The 21,684-nt window shown below is 43.2% G+C and overlaps 1 protein-coding gene across 6 annotated transcripts in view; it reads right to left on the bottom strand.

The window, feature by feature from the left end:
* Window positions 1-21,684, bottom strand: part of ICE2 (interactor of little elongation complex ELL subunit 2) — a 158,966-nt gene that overhangs the window by 66,012 nt on the left and 71,270 nt on the right. For 5 of the 6 annotated variants that reach the window (XR_003852373.1, XM_029574921.1, XM_029574925.1 and 2 more), the window contains 3 exons: window positions 10,765-11,722; window positions 8,631-8,806; window positions 5,159-5,288 (listed from right to left, as the gene is read on the bottom strand). Coding sequence is in view for 5 of the 6 variants with exons in the window: in XM_029574921.1 (XP_029430781.1) it covers window positions 5,159-5,288; window positions 8,631-8,806; window positions 10,765-11,722 (1,264 nt within the window). In the remaining variant the exon portion in view is untranslated. The remainder of the gene's footprint in view (window positions 1-5,158; window positions 5,289-8,630; window positions 8,807-10,764; window positions 11,723-21,684) is intronic. The other variant, XM_029574922.1, reaches the window with a different exon arrangement.

Here is a 21,684-nt window from a genome sequence, read left to right as displayed (position 1 = left end):
CCCAGGGCAAGTCTTGCCTCACAAATCTGCTTCACTTTTTTGAAGGAGTTAATAAACATGTGGATAAAGGTGAACCGGTAGATATAGTATACTTGGATTTTCAGAAGGCGTTTGACAAAGTTCCTCATGAGAGGCTTCTAGGAAAAGTAAAAAGTCATGGGATAGGTGGCGATGTCCTTTCGTGGATTGCAAACTGGCTAAAAGACAGAAAACAGAGAGTAGGATTAAATGGGCAATTTTCTCAGTGGAAGGGAGTGGATAGTGGAGTGCCTCAGGGATCTGTACTGGGACCCTTACTGTTCAATATATTTATAAATGATCTGGAAAGAAATACGACGAGTGAAATAATCAAATTTGCAGATGACACAAAATTGTTCAGAGTAGTTAAATCACAAGCAGATTGTGATAAATTGCAGGAAGACCTTGTGAGACTGGAAAATTGGGCATCAAAATGGCAGATGAAATTTAATGTGGATAAGTGCAAGGTGATGCATATAGGGAAAAATAACCCATGCTATAATTATACAATGTTGGGTTCCATATTAGGTGCTACAACCCAAGAAAGAGATCTAGGTGTCATAGTGGATAACACATTTAAATCGTCGGTGCAGTGTGCTGCGGCAGTCAAAAAAGCGAACAGAATGTTGGAAATTATTAGAAAAGGAATGGTGAATAAAGCGGAAAATGTCATAATGCCTCTGTATCGCTCCATGGTGAGACCGCACCTTTAATACTGTGTACAATTCTGGTCGCCGCATCTCAAAAAAGATATAATTGCGATGGAGAAGTTACAGAGAAGGGCTACCAAAATGATAAGGGGAATGGAACAACTCCCCTATGAGGAAAGACTAAAGAGGTTAGGACTTTTCAGCTTGGAGAAGAGACGACTGAGGGGGGATATGATAGAGGTGTTTAAAATCATGAGAGGTCTAGAACGGGTAGATGTGAATCGGTTATTTACTCTTTCGGATAGTAGAAAGACTAGGGGGCACTCCATGAAGTTAGCATGGGGCACATTTAAAACTAATCGGAGAAAGTTCTTTTTTACTCAACGCACAATTAAACTCTGGAATTTGTTGCCAGAGAATGTGGTTAGTGCAGTTAGTATAGCTGTGTTTAAAATAGGATTGGATAAGTTCTTGGAGGAGAAGTCCATTACCTGCTATTAAGTTCACTTAGAGAATAGCCACTGCCATTAGTAATGGTTACATGAAATAGACTTAGTTTTTGGGTACTTGCCAGGTTCTTATGGCCTGGATTGGCCACTGTTGGAAACAGGATGCTGGGCTTGATGGACCCTTGGTCTGATCCAGTATGGCATTTTCTTATGTGCTTACGTTCTTGTTGCATTAGGCATCACTTGAAGGAAATGAAGTATCCACCCCTCACCCTATGTTTAGGTATTTGTGCCTGGGTTCAAGCAAAGCAAGCTGGATCTTGCTCCAGTAACCCTGATTATCATCCCCCATAATTAGATCCAGATGACCATTACCCACCTAGAGGCTTCTACCATACGGGCGGATACAGTAAAATTTGCGGGAAAGCCGGCGCTCCGAGGTGAGAGCCCGCTCTCCCAACGCGCGCCCAGGCCACTCTCCTATGCGCGTGATCGAGTATGCAAATGAGGGCCCGCGGTAAAAGGAGGCGCTAGGGATACTAGCGCGCCACTAGTGCCTCCTTTTTGACAGGAGTGGCGGCTGTCAGCAGGATTGACAGCCGATGCTAAATTTTACCGGCGTCTGTTCTCAAACCCGCTGACAGCCACAGGTTCAGAAAACGGATGCCAGCATAATTGAGCGTCCATCTTCCGACCCGCGGGTCACCCGCCGATTTAAAAAGTTTTTTTTTAATTTTTGATTTTTTTTTTTAATTTTGGGGCCTCTATCTTAATATCGCTATGATATTAAGTCGGAGGGTGTACAGAAAAGCAGTTATTCCCCCGCTAACAGTATCGCACGGGAATAACTAATAGGGCCATCAACATGCATTTGCATGTTGCGGGCGCTATTAGTTTCGGGGGTTGGCCACGCGTTTTCGACGCACTATTACCCCTTACTGTATAAGAGGTAAAAATAACGCATCAAAAACGTGTGTCCAAACACGGGCTAACAGTGCGCTCCGCCGGAGCGCACTGTACTGTATCATAAGAAATTGCCATGCTGGGTCAGACCAAGGGTCCATCAAGCCCAGCATCCTGTTTCCAACAGAGGCCAAACCAGGCCACAAGAACCTGGCAATTATCCAAACACTAAGAAGATCCCATGCTACTGATGCAATTAATAGCAGTGGCTATTTCCTAAGTAAACTTGATTAATAGCCGTTAATGGACTTCTCCTCCAAGAACTTATCCAAACCTTTTTTGAATCCAGCTACACTAACCACATCCTCTGGCAACAAATTCCAGAGCTTTATTGTGCGTTGAGTGAAAAAGAATTTTCTCCGATTAGTCTTAAATGTGCTACTTGCTAACTTCATGGAATGCCCCCTAGTCCTTCTATTATTCGAAAGTGTAAATAACCGAGTCACATCTACTCGTTCAAGACCTCTCATGATTTTAAACACCTCTATCATATCCCTCCTCAGCCATCTCTTCTCCAAGCTGAACAGCCCTAACCTCTTCAGCCTTTCCTCATAGAGGAGCTGTTCCATCCCCTTTATCATTTTGGTTGCCCTTCTCTGTACCTTCTCCATCACAACTATATCTTTTTTGAGATGCGGCGACCAGAATTGTACACAGTATTCAAGGTGTGGTCTCACCATGGAGCGATATAGAGGCCTGATAGCTGGTATAGAGGCCTGATAGCTTGTATAAAATTATTTCTATTGAAACTGTGTTCTGATTTATCAGGACAATCTTATTGCCTGTCACAATATACAAATTTAGGGTACAGAAGAGCAAGTTTCCTCATTACATGCTTGCAACACACCTACTCTTAAAGATAATCTGACCTTGTACAATAAAGAATACCCGGGAAAACACCATCATGAGTAAAAATCTTCCATTTCACCAACTTCCCTAGATCATCTGTGATTTCTCCATTAGGTATGTTAAAGAACTATATGGTGGAAGTTTTGAAAATGTCTTCTGAAATAGACAAGCTGGTAAAGCTGGAGGTATACAAAATGCTCAGATTTTACCTAACAGCCTGAATACGACAGCTTTACTGCTGGTGTCACAAGAGATAGCGGCATTACAATCTACCCTGTTGGCTACATTTACTTTTCGGCCTGTTCAAGAATGGACACTCAAAATTATTTTTATTAATAGAGGTATATTCCAAAATCATGTAATTCCTAAGTTCGCTAGGTACTGAGGAGGGTGGTATCTGAATTAAAGTAGCCAGTTCATAGCCCTGGAACCAAGTCTGTAGATGGGTATGTGGTGAGCAGTATGTCGTGCCTGTGAACCAGTCTTTCAGATGTCCCATTAGACATGTAACATTATATTTCCTAAAATCTGGACATGCCAAACCTCCCTCTCGAGAGGGTGCTCCTAACCAATGAAATGCCAGCCTAGCCCTCCTTCCTCCCCATATAAAGTGACGAAGGCATTTATGGATTTCTTGGAGGTCCTTCTTATGCAACCATAGAGGAAGCATCTGCATTACGTACAACCATCTGGGCAGCTCAATCATTTTGAAAAGATGTATTCTTCCCGTCAGAGATAAGATTCAACAAATGTTTAGGACTTTCTTGGCTTAACTGCTAAGCTACAAAGAAGTGAGGTACTACCCACAGTCTAATGTAAATGATAGAGCGTACTCCTATCTCTATATCTATCTTTTTACTTGTTTCTTCCTGTTTACCACTATGTTACCATTTGCTCACTGCTGTACTGTTGTACTTTGAGGGGGTACACGTGCAGAGGCAATATCACACTGTAACAGATCATAGTATAAATAACTGGAATTTAAAGACAGTCGCAATACAGTCTACATAGAGTCTAAATACAGTTTAAATATAGTCATAAACATAGCCTACAAAACAGACCAGCAACATACCAGCAGGACGGGGTGGGAGGGGAGGAATGGGGGGGGGGGCTAAATGAAGGGGGAAGAGGGGAAGGGTAGAAAAAGAAGCTGGCTCAGAGAAGGTTCAGCTTTCACATTGGGCTGGCAACACTTAATGACTCTTTTCTGTAATTCAATGCCTCTCTAAAATAGTTTGTTATGCTACTGTTACTGTTTATACAATACGCACATTAAACTATGTATGCATTTCAACTTAATAAAAAAGACATAGAAAAAAAAATAGAGGTATATTCTTTTATGACAGAATGTTTGTAGAATTACACAAAACAGAAAACTAGTTGACACGTGGCGAAATCCATTGGCGGATGTTTTTACCCCCAACATACCCTGGCTAATTTGTCCCTTCCCAGCCCAACTCCATCACCCCCTTCCCCGTGCAAGATCATTCCACTCTCACAGCTCCTTCCAGCACAGAAATGAAGCCATCGGATCTGCTCGCAGAACCTCGGCAGTCCACAAGCTGGCGAAAGTAGGACATTGGCTCTCCATGGCCAAATTACTTCTGTCTCTTAAGTAAGCACACTAACTCACCACGCCGATGGCTATAGTGGGTGGTTGTAGGCCAGCCAAAGTGCACTGTGAAGCCAACACCAACACTGGCTGCCACCGGAAAACCTGATGCTTACCTGGATAAGTCAGTAACTTACCTGGCATGTTCCTGACTTTTTTTTTTTTTCACTTTTTCCATTTTTTTTTGTAGGGCTAGAAACTTAAGTTTCCAGCACTAAAAAAGGGTGCGCTGGCCAAACGCTGTCTCTATGGGCTTTGGGGAGTACTGCTTAATGCCCTCATTTGTATGGAATTTCCATGCGAGGGCACTAAGCATTACTTCCATTTAAGAACATTTCCTGCATGAAAACCTCCTTCTTGCATCGGCAGTAAGTTTTGTGCACAGAAAATGTACCTTAAAGTGCAGGCACAAATGTGCATTTTTACTGCACGCACTTTTCTGCATTGGTCTGTCAGCGTGATATAACAGAGCAGAAGAAAAAGGAAGAAAAAATAAATTTCATCAATTAAATAAAGGAGAAAAGCATTTCATCAATTAAATAAAAGAAATGAAATAGGAGATAAAAGTCTAATGATATTATGTACCAACTAAGTTAAAAAAAAACATAGCAACTCACCAATATAAAAGTAGCTGTTAGAATGCAGCAGGCTCTCTGTCCATAGGCGACATATTTCGCTTTCAGTAAGTGCTTCTACTCCATAACAAGCTTGATATTCAACCTTTGGTAACACATAGATGGGGAACTGCTGTTAAAAGGGGGGGAAAAAAAAGGGTGTGAGGGGGTTTGATCTGGCCTTTAAACATCTTACACATTAAACACAATGAACATAAGATCTGACTTTCTTCCACAAAAGTTTTTTTTAACCTGAGCTAAAAAGAGCCAAGAGCCCAATTCATCAAGATATTTTCCCATAGACAGAGAATGGGAGAAAATCCTTAATGAATCAGGTCCGAAATCATGGCTTGACAACCTTTTTGGCCAATTGCCAGAAAAACAGCAATATTACTATTTGTGGTTTTGTTGCACTAGCTTACACTATTCTCCTTGGTCTGACTGCTCACGATTGGCACGCAGATTTTTCTACATTTTCAAAAGCTCTGTGGTATCCATGATCATTTGCATTTATTATTTAAAACGTTTATATTCCACTGCTATCTCCACACATTGATCAACATGGATAACAAGAAACATACAAATAAAAATATGAAACATCCAGAATATAAAAAACATCACATTGATCAATTAACAGATTCTTCATTGAAATAAAAGGCTTTCACTTGCTTTCTAAAAGGACTTTCTCTCAGTTATTAACTGTATCTCTCTCAGCAAAGCATTCCATAGCAAAGGCCAGTGGTTCTCAACCTTTTTTCTATTGGGATATATCTAACAGATAATGATTACAGGTGTGACACACTACACACCTGACCATCATGGGGCTAAATGTAAACATACTCTGCATCCACAGGAACCTGCTCCCATCCCTAAACAAAGGATGCAGAGTAGAACTAGGATATTTCAAATACAGCTCGCTATATAAAAAGATATTATGATTCTGGTGCTCTCTCAGTAACAGAAACACAAACTCCCTTATTACCAAATGCATTGTTAAATACAAAACCTGAAAAAAAAAAACCACAAAAAAACCCCCCCTCAGCACACGTGTTGCAAACCTTCCATACCATTGCAACACTAATTCCAAGAACTCAAACAGCAATATCCCTTCCTAAGGAAAGGCAGCAGTGCAGCACCAATGCATGTCATATTGAAAATGAGAAAGCGCAACAAAGAAGATTGATACAAACCCCTACCTACTAGTAAAATACCTCACACCTCAGTCACACCTACAGATCCGACCTTCACCAACTACAGAATAAAAAAAACACAAATTGCAAATGTGGAGATAAAAACTGGAATGGAAACCTCAAAAATCAACTCTGCATGCAGTCCAAAACTGGAGAGTTCGAAAGAGAAAAACATATTCTCCTACACTAAAGCAAAGTATGAAGATAGAAGAAATGCATATTCCCAAAAGTGACATATTATGGCTCCTGCACCCCGTCATCCTTCACTTTTCCCCAATTACTCCCTTTCAATCATCCGCTCACACTCATATCCATGCCCAGCATTCCTGACCCCTCACATCCTCTTCCCTGAGCGCCCTCTCTCCCCTGCTTGATTATCCCTTCCCCCTTCATTCCATTTCCCTGCCTGCCCAGCTGCTCAGCAGCCCCCCACACTCCTTCTCTGTTCCACCTTCATCTTCCCAGCATCCCCACCCTCCACAGGGTGAAGAGATTAGCAGCATCACTCCCAGACTCAGCAGGGTAAGTTAACATACATCAACACGCCCGGATCAACTTACAAATTCCTTTCAAAAAACACACGTCCGCCAGACCCATCAGGGAATCCTACAAAGAATCGCTTCACGTTCCACACGCAAAAACCTTCCAACATAAATCTCTCAGTGTCAGAGCGTTCTCAACAGCAGGTCCACATTTATGGAACTCCATCCCAGCTGACCTGAGACAGGAACCCTGCCTACCAACGTTCAGGAAAAGGCTAAAAACTTGGCTTTTTAGAAAAGCCTTTCCAGTCCTTGACTGAGACCTACACCCGACATCTCAAACACATGATCAAAAATGGATTTAAATAACTAACCATTCTCTTCGCCGTCATCACCATCACCTTGTTATCAATGTCATTTACTATACAAATTTCATTATATTGGATTCAATTCTGCTACCCTGTAAATAATTGCTGTCAGTTAACTTCCCCTCTTCTCGTTTCCAGTTATTTATTTCCCTGTTTTATTGTAACTGTCACTCTCCTTACCATGCTCTTGTTTCCAGTTGTTTGAGTTCTCTTTTAACTTTGCACACTTTGTTAAATGTAAACCGGTTTGATGTGATTCCTGTCATGAAAGCCGGTATAACAAAAATAATAAATAAATAAAAAATAAACAAACATTTGCGTCCCATCAGGCCCAGAACAGCAGGAGCTGGCAATGTCTCGCTCTGATCTGGGTGAAGGAGGAAACAGCCTCCCACCCGGCCAGAAAGAAGAGAAGGAAGTGAGAGAGGAGCCTCCCATCAGGCCTAATGTAAGAGAAGTCAACCAACTCCCACCCGGGCTGATAAGGAGGCAGCCATCCGCTGGCCCTGCGACACACCTCCCAGGACCTCACGACACACCTGTTGAGAACCACTGGTATAGGGAGTGGCATGGGTTATTTGCAATTTATAACCCCTTAAAGGAGGTACTGTACATTCAACAGATTTGTGTTCTGAGATCACAAGGTTCTACCGGGATCATACCTTTGGTAAGACATCAACCAGATTACAACAGTTAGGAGATTTTAGTAGTTTAAAAAACTATCAATACAATTTTGAACTGCACTCTCTTACATATCGGGAGCCAATGTAACTGTTTAAAGTATAGAAGTAATATGCTAAGTCCAACTCATCCCCGTTAGAATTAATGCCGCAGCATGCTGGACTAATTGCATTCCTTCCAAGTGCTTCTTTGGAAGACTAATATATAGACTATTGCAATAGTCCAGATGACTGAACAGAAGTGATTGCATCAAAGCTCATGTGCCAAAAGTAGCAGATTCTACTGAAATCATGTACCACAAGATCAATGCAGTCAGGAAATGACGGCCCACACATTTTGAAAATGCCACCAGGTGACACAGAATTTTGACAACAGGTGAGGACAGGGTAACAGTTGACTAGTGGTGGTGTGTCACTGCAAATGTCTTGTGTGTGTCAGGGTTTTCCAATCCCTGCCTTAAGTGTTTTATTGGGTCACAAAAACAGCGAGACTAGTGGCAGTGGGTGTCACGCTAACAGCAGGTATGAGATTCACCTGCCATTCAAAGGCATCAGATGCCCTTTCTCTGACTAATTCTCATGGTCTCAGAGAAGCACAAATCAACAATGCAACTGTCACATGAAAATGTACTTCCCCATCCTCCAATTAATTTTATGTTAATAATTCAGCAAAGCATGAGTTTTATCAGTCTCCCACAATCGAGAAATGGCACCAGAAGACAAAAAAAAAAAAACCCCAAAAAAACCTTCCTTACTTTTCGAATACATTTTTTGCGATTCCTTGGCTTTGTTTCTGCTTTGTGCACGCTGCTGCGGATCATTAACAGCATGTCATCTAGGCTGAATAACTTGTACACAAGATTCCCCTCCTCAGGCGCTATGTACTCCGATTCATCCTCGACAAGAAACCGAAGTTCACTCGGAAGAAAACCTGAAGAATTAACAATTCTTTATCATTGAACCAAATTTTTTTTTTTTTTTAAGGAATCTGTACTTAGGGTGCTCCATTCCTCCCCCCCCCCCAATTCTCTCCCAAGTGGGAGTTGGGAGCAAAGATCAAGCAAGTTATTATGGGGGGGGGGGGGAAGAGTCTACTGGAGGATCTAAACAATTTACTTGATTGGCTTCTGGCTAGTACTGGCCCTGTGTAGAGAAAATAATAAAACTGAAGTCGCCTTTCAGAGTACCAAGAACATTCTCTTCATACATGAAAGACAGTTTACAAATTTCTAAGAAAGTACAACACATATTTGCTTGTACTATTTCCGAGATCAATTAAAACAAAAACAAAAAAAACACTTAACTGGATAGCTTGGATTGTTAGCTGGTAAATAACTGGTGAAAATTCACCTGGAGGGAGAACTTGCTTCTACTGCCTGCCAGCTGGGTTTCTTTTATTGCTGAGGTCTCCAAGGACAGTGGAATGCCAGTCCTCACACATGGGATGATGTCATCTGACAAAGCCCAGTGCAAGAAGATTTCTTCAAAGCTTCTAGAGAGCATGCTTCCACGGAGCATGTGCCACCCAACCCACAACATCATGCTGTGCAGGACCTCATCAGTCTATACAAAGCTATAGGAAACGAAGAACCAATTCCAAGGGGAGGACTGCCATCCTACCATCCTCAGAGAATACCTGTTACAGGTATGCAACTTTGCTTTCTATGAAGATGAGCAGGATGTTCAGACCTTACACATGGGGAATCTCTAGCTATAGACTACCCTGAATGCAAAAAATGAAAAAGAAATCCCAGGAAACAGTGGCAACGGGAGCAGCATGGAACACAAAATGGGCCCTAGAGGAAAGAGCTGGGGTTTACACTTCAAAGACGTCGCAGGATAGACTAGCCAAATCTACTGTCATGACGGGACGGCTGTGCCCAAACAATAATGATATATGAATATGTGGAAAGAACTCCATGCCACATCTCTTCCATGAAGACTGATCTTAGGTAGACCACCAATGCTATCATGGCTTTGATGCTGTAAGCCTTGTTATGCCCCTCCAGGTTCAGGACTGCCAGGGCATAATAAGAGATGCAATCTGCTAGCCAATTAGAAAGAGTGCACTTGGCAGTGGCAGTTCCAGGTATTTTGGGGTCAAAAGCAAAAGTTGAGTGGACTTTCTAAGGGCTTCAGATAGAAGGCCAGGCTCTTTTGTAATCCAAACTATGTAAAGCTTGTTCATGTTCCATGAGTGTCAACTAGGAACAATGCACTCTAAGTTACCTTTTCACACAGAAAGTACCCCCCAGGCCAAGGGCACATATCATGGGGATCCATGAAAGACTTGACTCATCCGCATAGGGGTGCTTCTTGAAGCTGCTAACCTTTCTTTTTGTGACATCAGGTGAAAAAATTAATGAGGCAAAATCATAGCTCAATGGTAAAATCAAAAACCATGACAGTTGCCACTCAAAGTACTGTGCAGCTGGTGAAAAACAAGAAAACTTGAAAAAGACCAAAAAAAAAAAAATCTAAGGACACTAGAAGGGTGAAGAAGAGTCTACACGATGCTAAAAACAGTTCCTGAATCGGGAGAGAAACTTTTCCAGCAGGAATCAAAGAGCTGAAAAGTACCGTGACCGATCTGCTCTATGGAAAAAAAAAAAGACGACTAAGTACTACATGCTGTAGTAATGTAGATTGGGCCGCATATGCTTCATGGAAGAATACTGAAAGATGCAGAAGCTTTGAAGAACTCTTTCTGCACCGGGTTTCACCGGATGACATCATCCCATGTGTGAAGACTGAGCATCCTGCTTGCCCTTGGAGAAATCCATGTTGACATGGTAGAAATTGTACAAGATGGAGTCTGGTTGTCCTAAGGCAGCTAGATGAAAATGAGGTCTAAGAGCAGAAAAACTATTTCAAATAAAATAAACTTACATGTTTGTGCTCCAAGTAACTGTGATGCCCAAGCTGTTCCAGGCAAGCATGAAGTACCTTCTGCAGCATTATGTCCAGGTTCTGAAGGCAAGGTTACACAGGGCTTTGCCAATAGTGGCACAGCTGGGGTATGTGAAAGATTAGTACTTTTATCAACATTCCCTACTGACTGTTCCTGGGGTTTCCTGGCACTAGGCTTTAGGAGTTCTGTCTGCATTTTTAAAATGTGCCCCACAGGATCAAATTCTTTACATAACCTTTTTGAAGGATTTCTGACTGCACTTTTTTTCTGTTCCAAACTCAGGCAAGCATGAACCTGGCCTGTACGTGGAATCTGTACTGGGGAAGGTGATCTGGGAGTATCCATTACAGGACTAGGAGGAGAAAATAATTTAGCTGTATTACAAGAATTGCTCTTCTCAGATCCGGTAACAATCACTAATTTTTCTTCATCTGTATCACTGCTGCAAGAAGTTATCTTTTGATGAGGAGTCTGACTGCACATTGCTTGCTTAGTGTTATCAGTTTTCCTGGAAGCATTCAGCCCTTCACTGCTTACCAGTTTATCATCTGCATCGGTCTCAGTTTCAAAACTATCACCTTCTGCAGTGTCAGTTGATTCCAAGCCTTTGAACAATGAGGCAGATAACAGATTAGTGCCACTACCTGGAGAAGTAGCACTGCTCTGTTCCAGAATTTCACAACATGCTGAAAGTTCTTTCTTTCTAGCCTCCTCTGCTTTGGTGCTTATATCAGATGATACCTGCTTCTCCACTCTTAACTTTTCTGACAGAATAGTTGTCAGATTTTGCTGTCTCTCTACAGAAGCTGCAATATTCAGTTTCCTTGAGGAATCAGAAATAGTTCCAAAAGTTTCCAGTTCAGTTACATCATTTTCAAAATCCAAATCATTGTCCACAGATTTCTCACTCTCTTGGCGCTTTCTTCCTTCATCAATCTGAAATCAAAGAAACAGAAAAACAGTAATGAGAACGCAAACAGAATTGCAGGGCTTACAAGGTAAGAAGGATGCATTGTAGATTAATACGGAAACTGGTAATGAAATACTTATAGTGGTGAAATATGCAGTCTTCCATCGCTGATAGAAGAAATAGCTAGAGGCTTAGGGACAGATGTTCACAAAATTACTATGACAGGAAAGACGGTATTGCTAGGAAGATTTCAACCTGCTGGATGTTCAAAGGGATATCCTGGATAGTGTGTCTTCTGGAAGCAAAGAGATCGTAGATTCTCTGCAGGAAGAACTGTTCTGTCAACTGGTAACAGAACCCACATAGGAAGAGGGGATACCTGTCTTTATACTTACCAGTGGGGGCAGTCACCGCAAGAATAACGTACAAATCTCTCACTCCTATCCACAAAGCCCTCCACAACCAAAATATGCACTGGTTCAAAGAACATCTCACTTTTCACAACACAAACTGACCGACAAGACAGCAACACCAAGCAACATTACATATTCCATCACACAAACAGACTAAGCTTGGCTCCACTAAAGCTCGAGCACTCTCCTTAGCTGGGCCTGCTCTTTGGAACAAGCTCCCTTCTTCCCTATGTCAAGAATCATGCCCAAAAAAAATGTAAACAGAACCTGAAAACCTGCCTCTTCAAACAAGCATACACCTAACAGCACACCCTCCACTGACTCTTAACCCCCCCTCACCCCTCCTACTTCCATTCTCCCCCCCCCGCCCTCCTTCCCCCCTCATCCCCCCTTCTTGTCCTCTGCCCATCTACCCTTATCCTCTTATTTGTTATATTTTATCCCATATAACATAGGCCATATAACTTATGTTATATACATATTTTATATTATGCCATATAACTTGTAAATAGATCAGTTTTATGTTTATATTATTCTACTTTAATTTATTTTTTATTTCTTTTGTACTTTATGTTCTATTATCTTACTGTTACCTAATTTTAGGCTCACTGTTCTGTGTTTCACTGTAAAGCTCATTTTGCTACATTTCGTTTATTGTGAACCAATGAGATATTCCCAACGTTCATCGGTATATAAACACTTATAAAATAAAATAAAATGTTGGATGATCATACAGGATCCTGTGATCACCAGATGATGTGGTCCATTATGAGAGCACAGGACATGATTCATTCAAAAATGAGGATTCTAGACTTCGGGAAAACCGTTAAAAATGAGGGAGCAATGAGTTATTAGCTGAATGGGAAAATTTAGGGGAAAGTAGAACAACAGTCGGCAAAAATAGAGATAATGTAAGGGCAACTAAACTTTTTGTTAGGAAAGTATTATTTATTTATTTAAAATTCTATCCCTCCAAGGTTCGGGGTGGGTTACATGGGAAAATAAAGGAAAGAGGTAAGAAGCCAATAAGGTTTTCTAAAGAATAGCTGAAAAGGTAATGAAAAAAAGGTGAACGTTCATAAACTACAAGAGATCACAGAAAGAGGAAGACAGGGGTGACAATATCTGGAAAAGCTAAGAAGCTGGGAGAGTAGACAAATGCAAATGGAAGAAAAAGCAAAATTGCTTACCTTGTAATAGGTCTTATCCCAGGACAGCAGGATGTAGTCCTCACATATGGGTGACATCAGTAATGGAGCCCTATACGGAAAAACTTCTGTCTAAGTTTCTAGAAACTTTTGACTGGCACAGTGTGCCCACTGAGCATGCTCGGCATGCCATGATATTCTCAGCCACAGGGGTCTCCCTTCAGTCTAGTTTGTAGCAATGAGCCAAAAAATAAAATATTAAAACGTATCGAACCCAACTCCGCGGGGTGGCGGGTGGGTTTCGTGAGGACTACATCCTGCTGTCCTGGGATAACACCTATTACAAGGTAAGCAATTTTGCTTTATCCCAGGACAAGCAGGATGCTAGTCCTCACATATGGGTGATTAGCAAGCTACAGGCTGAGTCATTCTTGTATCAGACCAACAGTGTACAACTTGTGCAACAGGCACAACAACTGGTGTACTGTTGGGAAAAAAAATGAGGCAGCCTGAAATCACGAAAGGTTGGATGTGGAAGGAGTTGGATCATGCTGGAAACAAGTTCTTTAAGACAGATTGTCCATAGGCTGAATCTTGTCGTCTTTCCTTGTCGAGACAGTAGTGAGCCGCAAAGGTGTGAAGAGAACTCCATGTTGCTGCTTTACATATGTCAAGAATTGGCACTGAGCGATAATGTGCTACTGAAATTGACATTGCTCTTACTGAGTGAGCCTTTACTTGTCCCTGGAGAGGAAGGCCTACTTTTTCATAACAAAACTGAATACAATCTGCAAGCCAATTAGATAGAGTTTGCTTGCCCACCACTTTTCCAGGTTTGTTTGGGTCAAAAGAAACAAAGAGCTGGGTGGATTTCCTATGGGCTGCAAGTTGATCTAAGTAGTATGCAAGCGCATGTTTGCAGTCCAAGGTGTGTAAAGCTCTCTCTCCTTGAGTGTGTGGTTTTGGGAAGAAAGTAGGTAAGATGATGGATTGATTCAAGTGGAATTCCGTAACTACCTTGGGTAGAAATTTTGGATGTGTACGGAGTACCACTCAATCATGTAGGAATTTTGTGTAGGGTGAGTATGTGACAAGTGCTTGTAACTCGCTAACCCTTCTTGCAGATGTGATGCTATTAAGAAAATAGTCTTCCAAGTGAGAAATTTAAAATCACAGGAATCCATGGATTCAAAAGAAGAACGCATGAGTCTCGTTAAGATCACATTAAGGTCCCATTCTGTGACCTGTGGTCAGTGTGGAGGTTTAAGTTGAATTAAACCTCTCATAAATCTACTAATGAGGGGTTGTACTGATATTGGTGCATCCACAACGGTATTGTGATAAGCTGAGATTGCACTTAAATGTACTCTTACAGATGAGGTCTGGAGACCAGAATCTGAGAGATGCCATAGATAGTCTAATAAAGATGATGTAGTGCAGGAAAAAGGGTCAACACTGTTTTGTGTGCACCACGCGGTAAACCTTTTCCATTTAGCACGATAGTTCTTTCGAGTGGAGGGTTTACATGAAGCTACAAGCACTTGAGGAATGCCCTTCCGGAGGAAGTGGTGAAGACCAGAACTGTGAAGGACTTCAAAGGGGCATGGGATAAACACTGTGGATCGACCAAGTCTAGAGGACGTGAATGAAGAGTGGGTGGCTCACGGGAATGACGGCTACTGCCTGGAGATTATACCCTTATTCAATAAACATACACACAGTTAATGCGACTCCAACACTGCTCTAAGCTTCAACAGCAAGAGGAAGTGTGGAAAAAAAGGATTTGCATTCACAAAAAGCGGGGAGTAGCTTGCTTGTTACGGCAGTTACTACCCCAAACTAAATAAGCCAGATACTTTACTTTCAATGCATATCCAGCATAGCTCTCTGCTTCAACGGCAGGGGAGAAGTCTGATTCTTCAAGCAAATCCAACATAGCTCTCTGCTTCTACGGCAGGGGAAAAAGTCTGATACTTCACGCATATCCAACATAGCTCTCTGCTTCTACGGCAGGGGAGAAAGTCTGATACTTCACTTTCAACACACATCCAGCATAGCTCTCTGCTTCTACGGCAGGGGAGAAAGTCTGATACTTCACGCATATCCAACATAGCTCTCTGCTTCTACGGCAGGGGAGAAAGTCTGATACTTCACTTTCAACACACATCCAGCATAGCTCTCTGCTTCTACGGCAGGGGAGAAAGTCTGATACTTCACGCATATCCAGCATAGCTCTCTGCTTCAACGGCAGGGGGAATGTAGAAAGGTGGATCTATATACAGACAATAACCAACAAGGACTGAGTTACATAGTCTGGGTAAACAAAGGCATGGGTGTAGCTTGCTTATTGCGGCGGTTACTATCCCTAACTATTGTAGATATTCATTTGGATGCAGTTCCAACACTGTTCTCTACATTAATGGTGCAGGTGGAAGGGAAATAGAACCAAAAGGTTACTAAGAGCCAAGAGTAACAGAAGTATGAGAGAAATTAAAAAAAAAAAAGTGCATAGCTTGCTGGGCAGACTGGATGGGCCGTTTGGTCTTCTTCTGTTGTCATTTCTATGTTAGTTGAAAGATTGAGAGGTTGTAGAATCAAGCTTTCAACATCCACGCTGTGAGGGATAGGGATTGAAGGTTGGGATGGCGCAACCTGCCCTGATCTTGAGTTATGAGAGTGGGTGCTGTGCCCAGGTGAATTGGGTCTCTGATTGAGAGGTCTAGAAGTATGGGAAACCATACTTGTCGAGGCCAATATGGGGCTATGAGTATTATGGACCCCTTGTCCTGTTGTTGCTTCACTAGAGTTTTGGTTATTAGCGGTATCTGAGAATACGCACACAGCAGGCCCGAGTTCCAGTGGCGAGCAAAGGCGTCCCTGGGTAAGCGGTTTCTCTGCTTGAACAGGGAGCAATAATTGTCCACTTTGTAATTTATTTGTGATGCAGAGGTCTACTGTTGGATGGCCCCAACTGTGGAAGATCTTGGTTGCCACTTCTGGATCCAGAGACCATTCGTGAGGTTGGAATTGACGACTCAGGTGATCCGCCACTACATTGTGAATTCCTGCTAGATAAGTGGCCCTTAAAAGCATCGAGTGTGTTAGGACCCAGTCCCAAATCTGTGCTGCTTCTTGATAAAGGAGATATGAGCCCATACCTCCCTGTTTGTTGATGTACCACATAGCTACTGTGTTGTCTGTTTGTATCAGAACTGTCTTGTGGAAAAGGCAGTCCTTGAACGCATGCAGCGCATAACGTATAGCTCGAAGCTCTAGGAAGTTTATCTGAAATGTAGCTTCGAGTTTTGTCCAAGTACCTTGGGTCTGCAGATGACCAATGTGTGCTCCCTAGCCTAAGGTGGATGCATCTATGGTTAACGTCACTTGCGTAATTGGTTGTTGGAAAGGTAGGCCTTTGAGCAAGTTGTTCATGGTTGTCCACCATAGGAGCGAGGATCATAGTTGCTGAGTTACTTGAATTGGTTAAGAAAGCGGTTGAATGGCCTGTATCCATTGTGTGAGCCTCATGGCTAATCTGGCCATAGCAGTGACGTGAACTGTGGAGGCCATGTGACCCAGGAGAGTGAGGCATTGATGAGCTGTCACCTGTGTCCGTGCATGTAGAGAGCCTGCTAACAAGGCGAGTGTCTGTGCACGGTCTTTTGGAAGGAAAGCTTTTGCTGTCATGGTGTTTAATTCTGCTCCGATGAATTGTAACAGGTGAGATGGTGTGAAGTGGGATTTCTGGTAGTTGATGAGGAATCCCAAGGAATGGAGTAGAGTTATTGTGAGTTTGAGAGAGCTCCTTGCCTTGTCTGGCGTTTGATGAGCCAGTCGTCTAGGTAAGGAAACACATGCACGCCCTGCTTGTGCAGGTGAGCAGCTGCCACTGCCAGGCACTTTGTGAACACTCGAGGTGCTGAGGCAAGACTGAAGGTAGCACCTTGTACTGGAAATGTTGACTTCCTACTAGGAATCGTAGATATTTGCGATGAGGAGGGAATATTGGAATGTGAGGGTAAGCATCTTGAAGATCCAGAGAACAGAGCCAATCTCCCTTTTGAAGAAGAGGTAACATGGTGCCCAAAGAAACCATCCTGAATTTTTCTTTTCTTAGAAATTTGTTGAGATTTCTGAGGTCGAGGATGGGACGTAGGCCTCCTGTTTTCTTTGGAATGAGGAAATAACGGGAGTAGAATCCTCTGCCCTGCTGAGGCCGGGGAACTGGTTCCACGGCCCTGGCTCTCAGAAGGGTGGATAATTCTGTTTGTAGAAGTGTGGATTGGTTGTTTACTGTCCAAAATGAGGTGGGTGGAGTATCGTTTGGTACAGTGAGAAAGTCCAAGTGATACCCCTGAGATGTGAAAGAGAGTACCCATTGGTCTGTGGTAATGTGTGACCAATTGTGTTTGAAGAAAGCAATCTGACCTCCTACCAGCAAATTTGGGGTTGGATTGGTGGACAGGCTGCTGCTCTCAGGTAGAATTTCAAAACCCCGATGTTGCTCCTGTTTGCGGAGGGGGTTGAGCTCTAGGCTCTCTTGGTTGTCTAGATTGTGCTCTTTGAATTGGTCTGGATGAGCATCCCCGGGCAGGAGGTGGATAATAACGTCTTAGCCTGTAGAATGGGCATTTGGACTCTTTCCTTGGGAGTCTTCTTGATGGTGTTTGAGACTCTTGAGGTGCAGAAGATAGTTGTTTTAGGGTTTCTGAGTACTCCTTTAGGAGGGAAACCGCTTCCTTAACCTTATCTCTGAAGAGATTGTCCCCTACACACGGGAGATCAGTCAGTTTCTCCTGTATTTCTGGTCTCAGGTCTGAGGCCTTGAGCCAGGCCCATTTTTGAGTACTTATACCTGTGGCCGACATTCGTGATGAAGTTTCAAAACTGTCGTATGCTGCACGAACTTCGTGCTTGCCCGCCTCCAGGCCTTTATGAATTACAGAAGAAAAAGAATCCTGAGAGAGTTTCAGAGAGTTCTTGCATCTGTTTCTATAGGTTACGCTGGTATTGCGTCATATATAATTGGTAGGACGCAATACTGGAAAGTAACATAAATCCCTGAAACATTTTCCTACCAATGTTGTCTAGGAACCTACTATCTTTACCTGGTGGAGTTGAAGAATGAGATTTTATTCTCTTTGATTTTTTTCTGTGCTGACTCAACTACTACTGACTGGTGAGGTAGTTGAGTCTTCTAGAAGCCTGGGATGTGTTGGACCAAGTATGTTGCATCGGTCCTCTTGTTCACTGGAGGCATGAAGCAAGGATGCTCCCATAACCTGTGTAATAATTCCACAAGGACTTCGTGAATCGGTATTGCTAACACCTCCTTAGGTGGTCCACGAACTGCAACACTTCCAGGGTCTTTTGCCTGGTGTCAGCCATATCTTTAATAAAGTTGGAGAAGGACAGGTCCTCAGGAGGGGATTTTCGTCTTTCCTCTGGAGGAGATGGTTCCAAGAGGACTTCCTCTGAGGAGGTATCAGTGGCAGTATCATCCCATGTATCAGGTGTATGCGGTTGTAGAGGTGTAGAAGGCATAGGCACGTTTGGCATCGATGGATGTTCCCTGGGTTTCACTGGGAACAATGGGGATAGTGGTGGAAGTGGGCGTGGGACCCCCGATGGTCCTGGGATTGGCTCTGGCATCGGAGATTCTCCAGTAATATCTTCTCCCCTCGGTGGTATTTCCTGAGGTTTCACCGGAATAGCACCGATAAGTGTATCTAGTTTTGCTAAAATCGGCGCAAAAAAAGATAAAATCGGGCATCGGCATCGATGGAATTGACGATGGAACCGGTAATGGCATTGGTACTGGTGTCGATGGGACCGGCGATGGAGACAGTACTGGCGATGGCACTGGCCTCGATGGCTGAGTCGGTGCTGGCATCGGAGGCATGTCGAGGAGCACATCCCGAACTGCCTGGCGGATATAGCCGTCCAGTTCTGCCCGCATAGCTGGTGAGACCAGAGCAGCTATGGGGGAGGCAGTGAAGGCGATACCGGTACCTCCGCAGGGCCCTGTGGAGGTACAGTTCCCAGCACCGATGTTGGTGGGGAATGCCTCGGGGTGGAAGGTGTTGGCATCGCATCATCCCTCTGAAGTTTCTTTGGTGCTCATCCTGGATCCGTCGATGGACCAGCGGATATCGGATCGGTCTCGGAATCGTGAGGCCTCCGATGCTTCTGCTTGTGCTCAGTGCTCTTCGATGACAGACGTCGATTTTATCGAGGACTTAGATGGGGTTGGTGACAGACGATCCCCCACTTCATCCGGTCTTCGTTTCTTGAGGACGACCTTACGGATCGCTCCAGCCGGAGACGACCGCGTGTACGTCAATGTTGATGGCATTAACTTTAAGTGGAACAAATGCTCCATCTTCTCCATCCGGAGTCTTCTGCCCTTCGGCATCATCTCGGCGCATTTCGGCATGTTAGGACATCGTGTTCTCCACAGAGACAGAGAACACACTCTAAGTGTGGGTCCGTAATGGACATGGTATGGCAACAAATCGGGCATTTTTTAAAGCCCGTAGCCATTGTGAAGTCGGACAGCCTTCGACGACTTTCAGGCTAAAAGGAATGGTACAGAACCGTCGGAAAAAGGAGAAAAACTTACCGCGATGGTAAAAAAAATGGGAGACCCCTGCGGTGTCGAAGTTTTTTCGTGTTTTTAATAACTTTTTTATAAGGTGAAAAATCACCATACAGGACTCCTAAAACTGCGAGGCTAACGGCTTCGCGGAAAAAAGAAGACTGAAAGGAGACCCCTGTGGCTGAGAATATCATGGCATGCCGAGCATGCTCAGTGGGCACACTGTACCAGTCAAAAGTTTCTAGAAACTTTGACAGACGTTTTTCCGTATAGAGCTCCATTACTGACGTCACCCATATGTGAGGACTAGCATCCTGCTTATCCTGGGATAAATCAGCAAATATGGTAAAAAGGGGGTAACAAAGATTTTTAGATATGTTAGCAAAAACAAAAATCAATAAAATAAATAAATACAATACTGGCACTGTCAGACTCAGAGGTGAAGAGAATGAATATGTAGAGGCTGATGAGGAAAAAATGGAATTGCTTAACAAATATTTCTGTTTGATGTTCCCTGCAAAAAAGGCCAGGAGCAGGACCACATAAAACAAACAAATAGGATTGGAAGTGAAGTAAACTTCAACTGATTTTCAGAAAAGTATGTTTGTGAAGAACTAACTAAAAGGAGATAAAGCAATGGGGCTAAGTGGGATACTTACAAGAGTATTAAGATAACAGGCAAATTCTGGGGCCGATGCAAAAATATTCACGGAAAGTGGGCGCTGACTTTTCAGCGTCTGAGACGCACATTTATCTTTTTGCATTTGGAGTGAATGAGTAATAGCCTCATTCACATGCATTTGCATGTGATGAGCACTAACTCATTCACTCCGCGTCCGACGCACGTTAAATAGGCGCTAATTCCCTATTGCATTAGGGGTGGATTAGCGCCTATTTAACATGCATCCGACAGTGGGTTAAAAGTGCGCTCGGCTGAGCGCACTGTATTGTATCGGCCTCTCTGGCAGCTCCACTGGCTGAACTTTTCAATTCTTCTTTAGAGTTAGGAATATTCCTTAGGACTGGAGCAGGCATATTTGATTCCTCTTCACAAAAGTGAAAGTAAGGAGGAGGCTGGGAACTATAGGTCAGTTAATCTGACCTCTGGGGTGGGAATCCAATGGCTTGCAAGATCCAAGGCAGCATGGTTTTACTAGAGGTAAGTCTTGTCAGACTACTCTGATCAATTTCTTTGACTAGGTGATCAGAAAGTTAGATCAGCAGCAGTGGCGTAGTGAGGAATGGAGTGGGGGTGGGAGTCAAAGCCCCTGGGCTGTAGGGGGGGACCCAGGGGCTTCTTTTTGTATTTCTTTTCAGCTGCATGCAGGTAGAAAGCTAGAAGAGGCTGTTATTTGAAATGTCTGCTGTTTCTGTGACCTTGAGCATTGCTACAAGGAAGATGGTTGTGGTAGTGGAAAGGGAGGGGGGAGACACGGGGAGGCAACACAAATATATTGGCCCCCATACACCGGAGACCCTTGCTATGCCACTGATCAGAGGAGAGAACAAGATGTAGGTGTGCTTGGATTTCAGTAAGGCCTTCGACAGGTCTTCGACATAGGCAACTTATAAATAAACTGCACACCCCTGGTATGGATTAATAAAACAAGGAGGTAGGTGATCTAAAAAAGCCGTGAGGGAAACACCAAAAAATAGATGCCTAAGAATGTCCGTTGAAAAACTTTATTAAGGAGACATAAAAATCCAATTCACAAATTGCCAGACTCAGGCCGAGTTTCGCCCCACTTGCGGGGGCTTCCTCAGGGGCTGTATAAATAATCAGTTAAGCATGTGTAGACAGTCTTATTACCATACCATTTTCTTCTGGA

The sequence above is a fragment of the Rhinatrema bivittatum genome, chromosome 13 (genome assembly GCF_901001135.1).
Source record: "Rhinatrema bivittatum chromosome 13, aRhiBiv1.1, whole genome shotgun sequence".
Taxonomy (NCBI): Eukaryota; Metazoa; Chordata; class Amphibia; order Gymnophiona; family Rhinatrematidae; genus Rhinatrema; species Rhinatrema bivittatum.
This window is presented reverse-complemented; position numbering and strand designations above follow the sequence as displayed.